The sequence below is a fragment of the Gasterosteus aculeatus genome, chromosome 5, assembly GCF_964276395.1.
Source record: "Gasterosteus aculeatus chromosome 5, fGasAcu3.hap1.1, whole genome shotgun sequence".
Classification (NCBI taxonomy): Eukaryota; Metazoa; Chordata; class Actinopteri; order Perciformes; family Gasterosteidae; genus Gasterosteus; species Gasterosteus aculeatus.
In genome coordinates this window covers 6,185,370-6,199,614 of record NC_135692.1, presented here as the reverse complement: position 1 = coordinate 6,199,614, position 14,245 = coordinate 6,185,370, and the positions used below count along the sequence as shown (strand labels likewise).

Below are 14,245 nucleotides of genomic sequence, written 5' to 3'. Positions count from 1 at the left end.
GCTGGACAGATTCAAGTAAGACCAGTACTACCTGATGTTGGAACCGCTTATGGGTCAGACAAAAGCATCCCAGTTCTTCAAAAGGTTGCCCACCTGCTGCTGAATTCTCCCAAAGGAAAAGTGTGAAGTTGAGCTTAAACAATCTGATGATGACCAAAAAAAAGTACTGTTATGTTTGTGGTAAGCCACAAAGCTAAATTTCCCACCATTTGAAAACACACAAGACTGATGCTGAAATTGTAAAAGCATTTCCCCTCCCTGAGCACTCAAAAAAGCACAAGATATTGGTAGAAAAGATAATGAGGAATGAGGGAAATTTTAGACGCTGCAGTTTTACAAGATGAATCGGGGCCACTGAAAGTGAAAAGAACACTAAAGGCTAAAGCACTCGCTGGAAAGTTTATTCACTGTATGTACTGTCAAGGCATGTACATTCGTAAGGAACTTTGGAGACATGCCCGCAGATCCCCCTTTAAGCCAGAAAACGCTGAACTGAATAGAGAACCTGGGAGAACAAAAGTACTGGCTTTGGCTGATGCTCAAGAAAATGCATTCTGTCAGCAGATCTCGAGTGGAGTGTGGAAGATCCTTAGTGTCCTGAAACAGGATGAGGTTGCCTCAGTTGTGCGAAATGACCTCTCCATTATTAATTTAGCGCCGTCACTCTACAACAAACATGGACAAGACCCTACTAAGTATGAGTACATACGACAGAAGCTCCGTGAAGTGGGGCGTTTGTTGCTATGTCTGCGTATGGACGTCTCTGTGCATAACCTAGAGGAGGCTGTTAAATCTGTTAACTTCCAGAGGGTTGTGCAAGCTGTAAAAGTTTCAGGTTTTGATGAAGAAAAACACACGTACGCAACACCAAGCCTCGCACTGAAATTGGAGCATACACTTTGTGACATTGTTCATTGTAGCGCCCTCATGGCCGAAGATGAGGACCTGATCATGTCCACTGACATGTTCGCTGTTGACAAGCCATCAACATTACCCTTCACAGAAGATGTTCAGATCCTCAATCGTTTGCAATACCCAACTCGATGAGCCACTACAGAGGAAAGGACTGTTTGCGTGTTCATGTGAGCGAGTGTGGAGCAAAGCACCCAGAGTACCTCAGGTCGACACAGCTCAGGAAACATGTCGCCACACTCTCAAGTCCTTAATTTGAAAAACAACGAACTTGATAAAGTTGCAGATTTCCTGGGTCACGACATTCATGTTCACCGGGATTTCTACAGATTACCAGTTCCCACAACACAACTGGCAAAGCTTTCCAAATTGCTTTTATCGATGGAGAAAGGGAATCTTTCCAGCATGCAGCGAAAATCACTGGATGAAATGGAAGTGGAAGGTTTGTAAACAAATTAACACTTACAACACACTCACTGTGTTATCTTTTGAACACACCTGATTGTGGTTTACATTTTACAGGGCAAACATTGCCAGAATTATATGTATACATAATATCTGCAAATAATTGTTTAATCTACATCAGCCAGACACACACTACCCTGACACCCCCAGAATGGGTAGGAAAGGGTTAAAGTAAAAATGTGCTAAATTAGTTTTATGCATTCCTTACAAAGATTGGCTTTAGGTTTTTGACTATTGTCCTCATCCAAACAAGCTCTTTAGTTTACTGTGTAGCCACTTGTGGCCTGAAATAATGTTACTATATAACAAGCACAAATATTTCAAACTTTGATTTATGTCCAGCCATTCATGAGTAGTGCTAATATTTTTCAGATGAAATTGCATTAAGCGACGCTGAAGACCAGGACAGTGGGTGTGAATCCGTTGACGGTTGCACAGCAGGCAGAGCATCAGAGGGTGAGACTAGCAAGCCTGTAAATCCTGCATCCGACTCTACAATCACCAAGCAGGTCCATGACTTTGAAGATGCAGGTAGGTCCCCTCACTTTATAGTTGTCGCTGTTGACCAAATGTACTTTAAATTAAATTTTAAAATAAAGTATTGTGAAATTTGTTTTAGCAGGAAGCGTGTCATCCACAGTAAATGAGAACTACCCTCTCTCTGAAGTTAAGCTAAGTTTGATGGTAGAGCATCTTTTTAAAGTACTTCAATTGGACACAAATGCATTCGTAAAGGTCACCTGGCCACCAAGAACGAATGCAGTCACTGCAAGTTGGTGGGAGGACCAGTCTTGGAACAAAAAACTGTGCAAAATGTCACACACTTCGTCCGGAATCGGAACATCCGAAAAAAGACGGTCCCAGCTGAAAACATACGTTTTTGTTATTTGTTCTACATCCTTTTTTCCCACGGCACGGGCAGTCTTTTAATCTGTTTACATGCAAAGGCCATTCACCTCATCATAATGTAATAATGCTCTAATACTGTCATAAATTCTTAATGGCTGAAATCTTCAAGTTTGTGCACGTTTTCCCCTTTGTCTTGAGGTAAATTTCCGTGGTGCGATGAGAAAAATGTTGTTCCTTATGTATGTCCTGCCCATCGCTCTGTCGTTCTCTTCAGTTTGTTAAACAGGACTTGTTTTGCAAAAGCACTATAGTCTGGTTCCTCAGTTGTTTAGTCTGTACAAACTGAGGAACCAGACTATAGTGCTTTTGTGTTTTTCATGTTAAATCAAAGCCAGAGATTGAAGCCAGGTTGTAGGGGCACTCGCTGATTCCCTCTGCATAGATGGATATATAGATTGATTTCTACACATTGTCTCACTTTTGGAGGGGCCAAATTGATGGTTCCAGTAATGCTGTGTCCTGTCTGTGTATTTATATTAATGAGGACGGGATCATTGTCCCTTTAAAGACCCAACAGTGTTTTTTGGTCCTTATAAGTCATACTTTTGTCAAAATAGAAATGTCTACCTATACCACAGTATAATTAGGTTGCATCTGAAATCTAAAGTGAAGCATCCAAACCACAACCGGGCCTGTATGGCGAGTCCACCTATTACATCTACCTGCATGTGTAAAGATATTCAAAGAACAAAATTCAGCCAGTTTTTACTATTTAGCATACATGCAGTATAATGCAATATACAATAGTTCATTATTGTTGGTGTCCAGTAGAGAGTCCGGTGTTTCAGTGAGTGCCACAACTCATGTGTACAATATTATTTACGTCCCTGTTGAGTGACCCATGACGCCGTCTCCTTTGTTGCTGCTCAGTGATCCTCATCAGTATGGCAACTTGTTTCATACGGCTACTCAGTGTTTCTTTTCTTCAGTTAACTTCGAGCCACCTGCAGCATTTCTTCCACAGTCAGAAGTTTTTCTCTGGGTTTCCCGACAGCTTCCCCTCTGCTCACCTCCACACTGTCAATCTTCTCCCAGTCCACGAAAGTCACTGGTTTCACTCCTATAAAATATACACCATGCAAATGAAGTTTGATTTGTTAACAAATGGACTGGTACAGTAGATTTGACCGCGTAGTGTCACGAGTGGACTCTTCTCTGCAGAAGTGAAACTGGTAGTAGAAAAAGCCAGAAGGGGGCAGTAGAGTACCTCTCTTCTCGAGCAGAGCGCGGACGCTTTGGGAACCAGGCTTTGCAGCAGATGTGTTCAACGCTCCCGATTCCAGGTCCTCCACCAGGGACCGAGCGGTGTCGAAGCTATTGTTCATAGTGGTAGCTATCACGCCCGTGGGGCCCGTCTTCAGCCAGCCACTGCAGTAGAGACCTGGGCAGAAAGAGGAATTCACTACATTCTGGGTTCTACTTGAAGTTCTTCTGGTGTCCGTGGTGATTTGCTGAGGTACCTGCAGCCTGTTGAACACGGCCCATGTCATTTGGCACGATGGCTCTGCGGGGGTCAAACGGCAGCACCGGGTCTATGGGGAGGCTCTTGTAGCCTATGCTGCTGATGACCAGGCCACAGGTCACATCCTCAACTTCTCCGGAGAGCACCGCCTGGGCTCCGTCGCCTGAGCCCTGGTCACGCAGAGGAAAAGCACTTTTAACCCGGGCGGTGAACTACACGGCTGCAAAATGCTCACACAAAAGGACTGCCTGAGTTTAAAAAACAAATCCTGTTTAACCTCCAGCTGGTTGACCGCCAGGCGGATGCCAGCCACGCCGCCGCGGTCGGAGTCGGCCAGGATTTTGACGGGGCTCCGGAAGAATCGAAAGCCCCAGGTGCGGGAGGCCCCGTTCCGCCTCTGCTGCTCGTTCTCTCCGGGGGTCTCCAGGGCAGTCTTCAACATCAGCTCCGTGAGGCGCTTCCTGGGCCTCGGCAGATCTGACGGAGCAAAAGAGACCTCCGCTGAAGATGAACGTCTGTCAGGCGCGAAAGTTGTCAGTTTTTGTTGATGAAAATCTGAGACTTCTGACTAAATCTAAAGAGTTGCTGTTAAAAAAAACAAATACTAGCATACATATCTAAATGTAGGCGGGTGTTTTCATATGTTCATAGATTTATGCACGATATACTTTTGCACAAATGTGGCCACTTGCAAATATGGAAAATGTGTTAGAAATAAGACAGAAACAAACTAGTCCTTGTACATTCCCTGTGCACACGTGCTTTTCACCAACTGTGGAACAAAGAGACACAAACACCCAGTTTCCAAGAGCGTCATTCGCTTGCTGCTTATCTCTGTTTAGCAGAGATGAGATCAAGGTTCTGTTATCAGTCACTGCCAATGCAGTCCACTGACACTCCCCTGGCAAAGTAAGTAAAACGGGTATTTATAAAGCACTACACAAAGTGCTTCACAAGCGAGGGAATACATTATTGTATAAAATACAATAACAACGGACTAAATCAGGGTTTGGTATTGATTCAAACGAACGCCGGTCTGAACAGGTTTTAAAATGAACTACAGACTCAGCCTCCCGTAGAGGTGCAGGCAAGGAATTCCACAACTTCCGGGCCTCAAAAGCTCAGTTGCCACGGGTCTTAAGGACAGTGCGTAGGATGGACAGAGAATTTGACAAATTGGACGTGAGCGCACAGGCCGGTGTTTGGCGAATTAGTAGAGATGTGCTGCAGTCTCAGACCGTGGGAGGCTAAAGTGCATCCTACAAGCCACCAGGGGCAGCGTTTGTGATTACCTGCAGACGGTTAACAGCAGATATACTGAAGTGAAGAGAAATGTACATTACAATACGCGAAGAGAGGAAAGCGCGAGCGAGCATCTCCATTCCGATGGATGATAACACAGCAAGACAAAGAGGAAGAGGAGGCGAAGGAGGCTGAAGACGCTTTGTGGTGTTGCACAATTCTACAGCTTCTCACACGAGCAGAAAAAAAACATAGCAACCACAGATCTATTACTGGTTTACAGTTTCTATTCCCCTACATGGGCACATGTCGTGGCTGCTAACCACAGCAAAGTTTCATTCCTTCCGTGTGTCATTTTTGGCGGCCTCAGCAACACTCGCTTCAACACATACTCTCCACAAGAACAATAACATACGGTACCCGTTCTGTACTGCTAGTTTGCTTAACCCTTAGATGCACAAGTGGGTCAAAAATGACCCAATGAGGTTGTTTTCTTAAAATATCTTCGTAATGAAAAATTGTTATCATTTCATATTCCAGGTATTCCTCAAAAAACATGTTTTTGATATAATTCCATTTACATTTTTAACTTACCTGTTATACATTTTAAGAAATTGTAGTTTTTGTATTACTACCCCAAGCTTCCATAATTGGGTCAAAAATGACCCGTATGCGTTTTCTATGGAATCCAATGGGAACCTTTGATTCTTATCAACTGTGGCTGTCAGGAATACATTTGACTGTGGACCACACAGACTATATCAGAAGTGTCAACCCTCAGGAAGATTGTTTTCGAACAGCTTGTGCCATTCAGGGGTAGGTGCAAGTTTCTATAGTACATGCCGAGCAAGCCCGCCAAATACGGCCTAAAGATCTTCTGGGTTTGTGATGCACGCATCCCCTATGCAATAGATGGTATAGTTTACACGGGGAGACAACCAGGGGAAGAAGTTCAGAAGAATCTGGGGGAAAACATTGTCCAGCAGTTGTGTAGTAGATTTAGAAACACAGGTCGCAACATCACCATGGATAACTTTTTCACCAGTGTGCCTCTTGCGCAGCATCTCCTTGAGAAGGATCCCACTATTGTGGGGACTCTACGTCAGAACAAGCCAGACATCCCTCCTCTGATGAAGCCTTCCAAGTCCAGGGAGGTTCACAGCACAGAGTTTGGATTCAACGACAGCCTTACCATGGTCAGCTTTGTCAGAAAGAAAGGAAAAGCGGTTGTGCTCCTAAGCACGATGCACCACGACAAAGAAGTAGATGAAAATAGCAGAAAGAAAAAAACAGAAGTGATCACATATTACAACAAGACGAAAGGAGGTGTAGACACCACTGACCAGATGGTTGGCACCTACACCTGCAAGCGCCAAACAGAGGTGGCCCATGGTGCTGTGGTACAACATAATTGACATCGCCACCCTGAATGCCTACACCTTTTTCACGGCTCCGCACCCAGAATTCAATGCACGACGGCTCTTCCTCAAAGAGCTCTCAAAGGAGCTTGTCACACCACACATGAGGAGTCGACTGGAAGGCTGCCCCCAACTGCAAACCCAATTCTTGAAGCAATGGAAAGGTGTGGGGTGACAAAAGCCACAACCCAGCCACAGGAAGGAAGCAGACAGGGCCAACCAAAGAGAAAGAGGTGTCAGATCTGCCCAAGTAACAAAGATCGCAAAGTCAACAATAGGTGTGGCAAATGCAATGTACCTGTGTGCAATGATCACAGCCAGAAACAGGTAGTTTCTCAAAGAAAGAAAGAAAACTGGCAACATGAAACACAATTTCTCACCTTTCAGAGCCTCTGCGACACCCTCAAAATCTGCCGCCACCATCTCGGGTCTGGTGTTTGGCAGGTTCACCATTTCTCTGACCTCCTGTGGAGGAGGAGAAAACGGCTGGATTGGCAAGATGGCACCAGAGAATCATTTAGATACATAACTTTCCCCCTGGACCCAACTTTTCAGGTCTCAGGTGTCTTACAGTTTTTCTCGGCCGCTTTTGTACATTTCTCAGATTAGAATTGAAATTCTTAACTACCTGTTCAATCTTCACATCATGGTCACTTGTGCACATCAAAAAAGCAGTTTTGAACAAGTTGCAAATGCTTTTGTACATCCATGCACATTATTTTGTACAATTTTGTTTTCCTACATTATCAATTGCTTATGTCATGTTGATCAAAATGTATTATAATGGGTCTCTGTTGAATAGTATCACCGCCCACAACATTTAGGCATTAGTTCATCCAATAAGTCTCTACATGCGTGTTCCTAATGAGGTAAGAGCCAAACTTGTGCACACATTATTTGGCCAAACAATACAGAGCGTCTTGTCACCTTTTTCCATACTTCCTACAGGGATCTCATCCCTGAACACGAGAGGGTCAGATTGGAGACGACTTGCCACGTGATACTTAGAGACAAAGTCTGTTTCTATCGCTCCAACATCATCAGGCGATGGTTAGCGACCCACAGCAGCATGCTGTTGCTCATTTTACTCCCCATTCCTTAACCCCCATCAGCATGGAGATGGAAAGTATGTGATTTCCAGCCACATACACAGATGACCCTTCTGGCTGCCATGGATGCAGCGTGTGATGTCATCACAGCAGATAAATGCACTGTTATTCCTACAGCATTGCATGTGCAGCTTGCCCTAAGGATATTGTCCTACTCCTTTTTCTCTCTTTGTGCTATGCAGTGTAAATGCAATCAATCTTATACATATACACCAACAATAAAGACAATAAATGTCATCAAAACTTCAAAACTAGCCATTGTTTACATCAGAACAGAACCTCCAGGAGTACACTGTTAAACTGACAACACGACAAAGCAGTTGTCGTGGACTGTGTGGTCCGTACACAATGACAAAAGGACTTGTCATTCTGATGCCACTGACATCAGGATCAGGAAACATTTATTACCAAAATACGTCAAACATACAAGGAATTTGTCTTGGCGGTTGGTTCATTGACACAGATATTTACTTCTCAGAGATGAACTAAGGATTTTGAGCAAGTGGCTTTTACAGGTGCTTTACTATTTGTAGGAATTGTTTTGACAATTGCACCTACTGTTTTGCAACAGATGTCGAGGATGATTGGAGAAATGTACCAAAGCAACTGAGAAAAACTGTATTGACTATTGGGCACAACACGTTTTCTTCATTGGTTGATTGGTGTGTGAGAACAGACGGCATCCCCCTGGAGGGCTGCAAAGCAAACGGGCAACTTGGCGTCCTCAATGTTATTTTGAGTGGGCGACATTATGGAAATACCCCGCAGGGAAACCAACCCGTTCTCTTTCCCTTTCTGTTGATCCGGTCTGATTGCAATTGTGACATGCAGGGCTCCCAGCTGGGTTTACAGCTTCGGGGCAGAGGTACAACAACACATTTTCCAGACTCAACCCTCGGCATGAGAGTTGTGTCGAGTTGGGGAGAAGAATCATCTAAAGGATTTCCAGTAGCTGGATGTTCAGCCCTTATTGATTACGTGGCGGACTTCAAAGAGACTTGTTCAGGCTTTAGCGACATAGTAGATTAGCCCGATGACGTTTAGTAGCCACGCTCAGCTACTTCTTGCAGAGTGCGAGGCACGTCAAAGCTTATGAGTTTATGAATGGGGTATTTATTCTGTGGCTTAGAACAAAACCCTAAAACCTGTTAAGCTTTCAGGGATCTGAGCAGCTCAAAAAGCTCGACTTCAGGACAAGGGAACCTGCAGCGCTCTACTCCTCAGAACTGTACTGTAGGTCAAAGTTGAACCAATAAGCCTTGGTGTGTTGTTGGGGTTGAATCAAAATCTCACTACAAAACATTTGGGTCAGAGTAAAGGTACTAAAGAAAGCCAATGGCTATGGCTGACAGATTTGTCTGCCTTTTTCAAAAGGCTGGTTTACTAACCAGCGACAGGCTTAATTCTTATCTCTGACAAATTGTCTCTTCTGACACACACCTTGATTGTGCAAGCAACCTGCACAGGTCCTCTCCTGCCAACTATCAGCACCCTGCGGACGTGGCTCTGGGCCAGTGCTTCCAGGGCCGGCTGGGTGATGTCAGTGCCCTGGGAAAAGACACAAGACATTTTCCACTTGAGCCTGTTCAATAACATGTCCTTTCTAGACAACTAGATTCCTGAAGAGTGGATTAAAGGGATAAGACAAGGGACAAGACACTTTTACTAAATACATGCGCAATTATAATATATAATATAAAATGTATAATCATATATGTGTGGTGTTAAATCTGATGCTGCACATCCACATTCATGTTAAGTTTAGTTCGTTAAGCTCTAGGAGGGGGGGGCTCTTACAACGAGGGCTGTGTGTTTCTCACCTTTAAAATGTCAAGGGGAGACAACAGGACTCTCGCTACATCCAAGGCCACGTTGCCTTGGCCCAGGATCACGGCCGTTTCACAGCTCAGGTCTGGTCTCAGCTGAGTGGAAAACGCAAGAGAGAAACAGGGACTTCAATGGTTGGAGTCAAACCCAAAGCACAGCGCAAACACTGGACTCATCTCATCTCTCATTGTTAGGACGTTGCCCTTAACAACGAGGGGGGGGGGGTTCCACTCTGCATACCTCTCGACAGCTGGGCAGCCCGTTGTACCAACCCACAAAGTCCCTGGCAGCGTGCACGCCGGCCAAGTCTTCTCCAGGCACCCCGATGCTCCGGTTCCCCTCCGCCCCGTAGCTCTGCCATGAAAAGGAGTCCCGCAGACGGAGGCTTCACACACATCGCAACTTGGATTTCATTCAATCAAGGGTTTGTTTTTCTCACGTTCTCACCAGCACGACGGCATGGTAGGCTCGCCGCAGCTCCTCCATGCTCACGTCGGTCCCCACGTCCACGTTGCCGTAGAAACTGCAACGCGACTGTCTGGCTGTTTGCGTGAACGTGTTGGTGACGTTCTGAGGAAAGGAGAACATCAGAATGGTGAGGTGGCTCCTAAAGTAGTGATTAAACCACAGTGACTGCCAAGAGAAGACTTCCGGTTCATGTATGTTTTTATATTTAGATTACCTCTGAACATACGAAGAACAAGCACTGTATGATTTTTAACGCTGATGTGAACAGAGATGTGGGGATTCTCAGGGCAGTTCTGAATGATTTTTCCCGGGATCACAAGGATGTGTGTGGTGGGTGTAGTATCCTCATTAACAACTTTGGTTGTGTTACATGTTATTTTGGGAACAGGAATCTTTAAATAGATATGGCTCCTAACTGGGGAAAACTACGTTCTGTCCTCACCTAGATTGTTTTGCTGCTTTCTTTCATTCCTGCGGGATACAGTTAATGAAGGTACTTTCCGGGCGTAACTGACATTTTCCGTACTTGCAAATCATAGCATGCTGTTCCCATGTTTAACAGTGCAAGTATTTTCCATAGGACGTGCCAGACCTAATAATTGTACCGGTAAAACTGCATTTGAACGAGAACACAGTTACATCATTAGCTGAACAGGTTTTTCTGCAGTGCTCAAAGACTTCTGTCCAGTCATTGTAACAGACAAGAATGGTGAGGAAATATAATAAATCATGTGGGTGGTTATTTCTTGGGTAGCTATCTTTTCATCACAGCGTACAACAAACCCTGCAGTAGGGCTGCAAAATTATAGACAAAATCATAATCACGATTATTTTGGATCAATATTTCCATCACGATTATTCATTCATTTAAGGCACAAAATCTTTTTATTGCACGTTCAAGTGAGCAAGAACACTGCTTGCACTTTCATTGTTGTGCTACATTCTGGCTATATCTCCTTATCACAGTGCATCTCGTAGAAGGAAAATATAAATGAAATAGTAAAACACTTTTTCACCCAAAATCAACAGGGCACTGCTTTCACTTCCATGTTGTGCTAAATTCCAGCTAATGTGCACACTTTTTCAGGTGTTAATAGGAGCCATACTATGCACTTTTACCACAAGTTGACATGGTTCTTTGTGGTCTGAATGAAATGCATAAAAGATACTTTGGTCAAAACACGACAAGGATCATTATTAAGGGCCTGACTTAATTATTTTCAGCCTGACTAAAACAGCTCCGCTCAAAATGATCCGTTTGGGGTCTTAATGCTAATAGATTTTTATAGTAAATAATCGGTTGTGCCTTTCAAGCCCGGCACGCGATAGAATTGAAAAGAGAATTGTGCGTTGGGGGGGGGGGGGGGGGGGGGGGGGGGGGCCAAGCTCTGATGCCGTTGGCAAAACCTGGTTCTTCGATTTGATATGCAAAATCCAATACGATCACGCTTGTTTAATTGTGGTAACTACAATTGTGATGATGTTTAGAATTTGATTCATTGTGCAGCTCCACCATGCAGGCCGGCTGGCCACCTCCACCTGCCCTGGGCCCGGTTTTTATACTCAACGCCAAAAAAGGGGGAGCACAACTATCTAACATGTCTATTTAGGGTCAATGGACCTTGACTTCTGGGTGATCAGGGGCCACCCCGAACCTGACCAGACCGAAGGGGACAGGCAGCCGCTCATAAATGTCCACCTCAACGTCCGGACGTGCCTGGGAGGACAGAAATGAAAGAGAGACACAACAGGAAGTTAAAACCAATTCTTTTGATTACAGTTGTTGAAAATATTTGCAATGAGCTGACTTATGAGGATTACAGTAGTTAAAACTTTTTAAAAATCTGACGTGTGAATGATAATTACTGTGGGAGTAAAAAAATGTCTCTCCTTACTTTGCATTTCATATATTTAATTTGAACAAGATATTTCATGTACTCTATTCTTTACTGATTCTTTTTGGTTTCTTTCTACATCGTTTTCTTTATGCATTAGGAAAGTAGATTAAAAAAAAAAGATCAAAGTGCCACACATAGGAATTTACAACAAACATGACTAGGAAACTGAAATAACACCATCTAACTCTTCAGATAAATACCTCCACAAAACTAAGTGCAGCACTTCACAGCCCGGTGAGTCAAAAGTACATCTCGGTCTACACGAAGATGTGTGAGATACGGGTTTCCTGTTCTACTTATACAAGACCTGTGCATTTAGAAAGCATACGCACCAATTTAAAGGGCACCAGCTGAAGTAAACAGTTGAATCAGTTAAGAGCCTCATGGAGGAAGGTGGGGACTCTTTTGACTGGATGTTTGTGCAAGGTGAGCCAACGGCTACAATGTGGAGACTACATGCTGATAACATGCAAACAAAGCTTTTTGCATGGAATATTAAAACACCACAACTTCTTTTAAAGTCAAACTTAGAAGGCCTCTGACTTAAATGGCCTTTAAGAGAAGAATAAAAAAAATTGTGGCTGGATACAAGGTGAAAAGCAGAGAACGAAGAAGAAAGAGTGCCCTGCATTGCCATGGTTAACCAAAATAGAACCACAGTGATTTATTTCTACTGCTAACATCTAAAACAATAAATGTGAAGGTATAAATAACACTTCTAAAATTGAAAGGAGATAAAGTTCAAGTAAAAGACATTATATATTGTATACAATCCGGTGGAAGGCTAATGCAATAATATCATGAAAACAGGAAGCACCTTGATGAGGTGCTGCGCCGTGTAGAAACCTCCCGGACCGCTTCCCACAACGCACACCTTCGTGCTGCTACCTGCGGGATCAGTGACGACATACAACGAGTGACGTCAGACACAGCGACAAAAAGTTGCTGTATGTTCAAGAGTGTAACTTCATCAAAATGAGACTTTAGCTGATTCTGTTTTGAACCGGAAACTAACACCAAGCACCGGGGAGGATATCAATGGGGGGGGTGTAACACTTTTAAAAGCGACTCACCATCCGCAAGTCGACTTTTCCATCTGAGGTTACTTCTCCCTGAGGTCCACAGCTTCCACCCGGAAAACAGCATTTTGTGGCCGCTCATTTCCCCCCCTGTGCTACAGACTAGTCTCCTGGCTTCAGATCAATAAACAGTTTAAAACCCGCTGCCTCGTGTTGCTGGCATTTGTTAATCAGCTCAACATCCCCGGCTGTGCTTTGAGAGGAGTGCAGGGAGCAAAAGCCAAGGAGAAAACCATCACTCTTTTCCGGGCTGCGTGTTCTGACGTAACGTTAGCTCACGTTAACCTGTGCTGACAGGGTACCGGCGCGGAGCTAACTCATGCTAACAGTTCCCGTACACGCGTCCTTGTTTTCTCGAATGTGACAGTTGACTCATAGTTAGTTGCAGTGTTATTATCAGAATAGACATTTTTCAAGGCTGCGCCGCGTGTCACGCTCACAGCGGTCCGTGGGGGAAAAAAACAGCTAATCGCGACGCAAGGTTCCGCAGGAAGAACATGCACCAGCTACCGTCTTCATTCTATGAGCTATTATTTACTGCATTACCGAAAAGGTTTGCTTTTCAGAGCCGAATTCAAATTTCAACTTCACGGGATAATCCAGCCTATTTGAAAAGAAACACTTGGGATTTAGCGGAGTCTAAATGATCTTATCGTATTATCTTCCGAGATAAATCAAACTTATTGGGGGATAAAATACGTTCCGGGTGGTGTTTATTCCGTAGCTCCCGTGGTTATTAACGTTTTAACAGAGAGTTCTCTTTTTATTGAACCAGTGTTGCCAATTCCTCAACGAGAAAAGTCGCTTTAGCATCAGCGGCGGCTTTGCGCATGCGCGCGTGACTTTCAGTCTGGACGACGTGACGTGTGTCTCCTCCGAGGTTCCGAGTTCCGAGCATTCCGTGAGACTCGCGGAGGACAGTAACCGCAAAACAACGTGCGTGCAACGACGTGCTTTCAAGTCAGACATCACACTGGTCTCCAATAAAACCAGACAAGGACGCTGGTCGCTTTTGACAAAAAGTCGTTTGGAAAAGTGAATTTACCAAACAGCGAAGGAGCCTGCGCATGCGCATATCTTAAGTCATAATTTCGACTTTCTAACTGTTCATGTTTTTGTGTGGCGGAAATGGCCTCTAAAGTATGAAGACTAGAAGTCTGTCTAGCGCACTACTAAAAATATAATATAGATGCCATTTTATAAAGGACTTCATTAAAAAATACGAAAGCAGTGGTGTTTTCAAATTAAATGTTCTTTTTGATGAAAGAACACTGGCTCACATTTGTTTGAAAGTTCAAAGGAAATGGAAAGGAACTACATCAAGTCTACTGCACAAGTCACCAGTGCACCGCATTGCCACGGTTAAAAGATTAACAGTGTTACAATGCCAATCCATACAAATTATAATTGTAGTGGAGAACACCTGCACGCGCATATCTTAGGTTATAATTTCAAT

At 44.1% G+C, this 14,245-nt stretch overlaps 1 protein-coding gene and 1 non-coding gene across 3 annotated transcripts; one reads left to right on the top strand and one right to left on the bottom strand.

The window, feature by feature from the left end:
• Window positions 1–1,239: 1,239 nt before the first annotated feature.
• LOC120819820 (uncharacterized) lies at window positions 1,240–2,393 on the top strand. The gene is made up of 3 exons (XR_013467678.1): window positions 1,240–1,354; window positions 1,750–1,908; window positions 1,997–2,393. It is a non-coding gene; the product is annotated as an uncharacterized LOC120819820 (transcript).
• A 582-nt stretch (window positions 2,394–2,975) lies between these two features.
• Window positions 2,976–13,625, bottom strand: fdxr (ferredoxin reductase). Of its 2 annotated transcripts, XM_078102775.1 has the most exons (12): window positions 12,784–13,625; window positions 12,528–12,598; window positions 11,434–11,529; window positions 9,792–9,914; window positions 9,585–9,698; window positions 9,338–9,439; window positions 8,958–9,065; window positions 6,789–6,873; window positions 4,026–4,225; window positions 3,747–3,918; window positions 3,494–3,667; window positions 2,976–3,346 (listed from the first exon to the last, which is right to left on the bottom strand). In XM_078102775.1, exons 1-12 carry the CDS (start codon window positions 12,869–12,871, stop codon window positions 3,216–3,218), a joined length of 1,464 nt encoding a protein of 487 aa, XP_077958901.1. In that variant the 5' UTR covers window positions 12,872–13,625; the 3' UTR covers window positions 2,976–3,215. The 2 variants fall into 2 exon arrangements, with proteins under 2 accessions (XP_077958901.1, XP_077958902.1); XM_078102776.1 differs by lacking the exon at window positions 12,528–12,598 and having other exon boundaries at window positions 12,784–13,317.
• Between the last annotated feature and the right edge of the window lie 620 nt (window positions 13,626–14,245).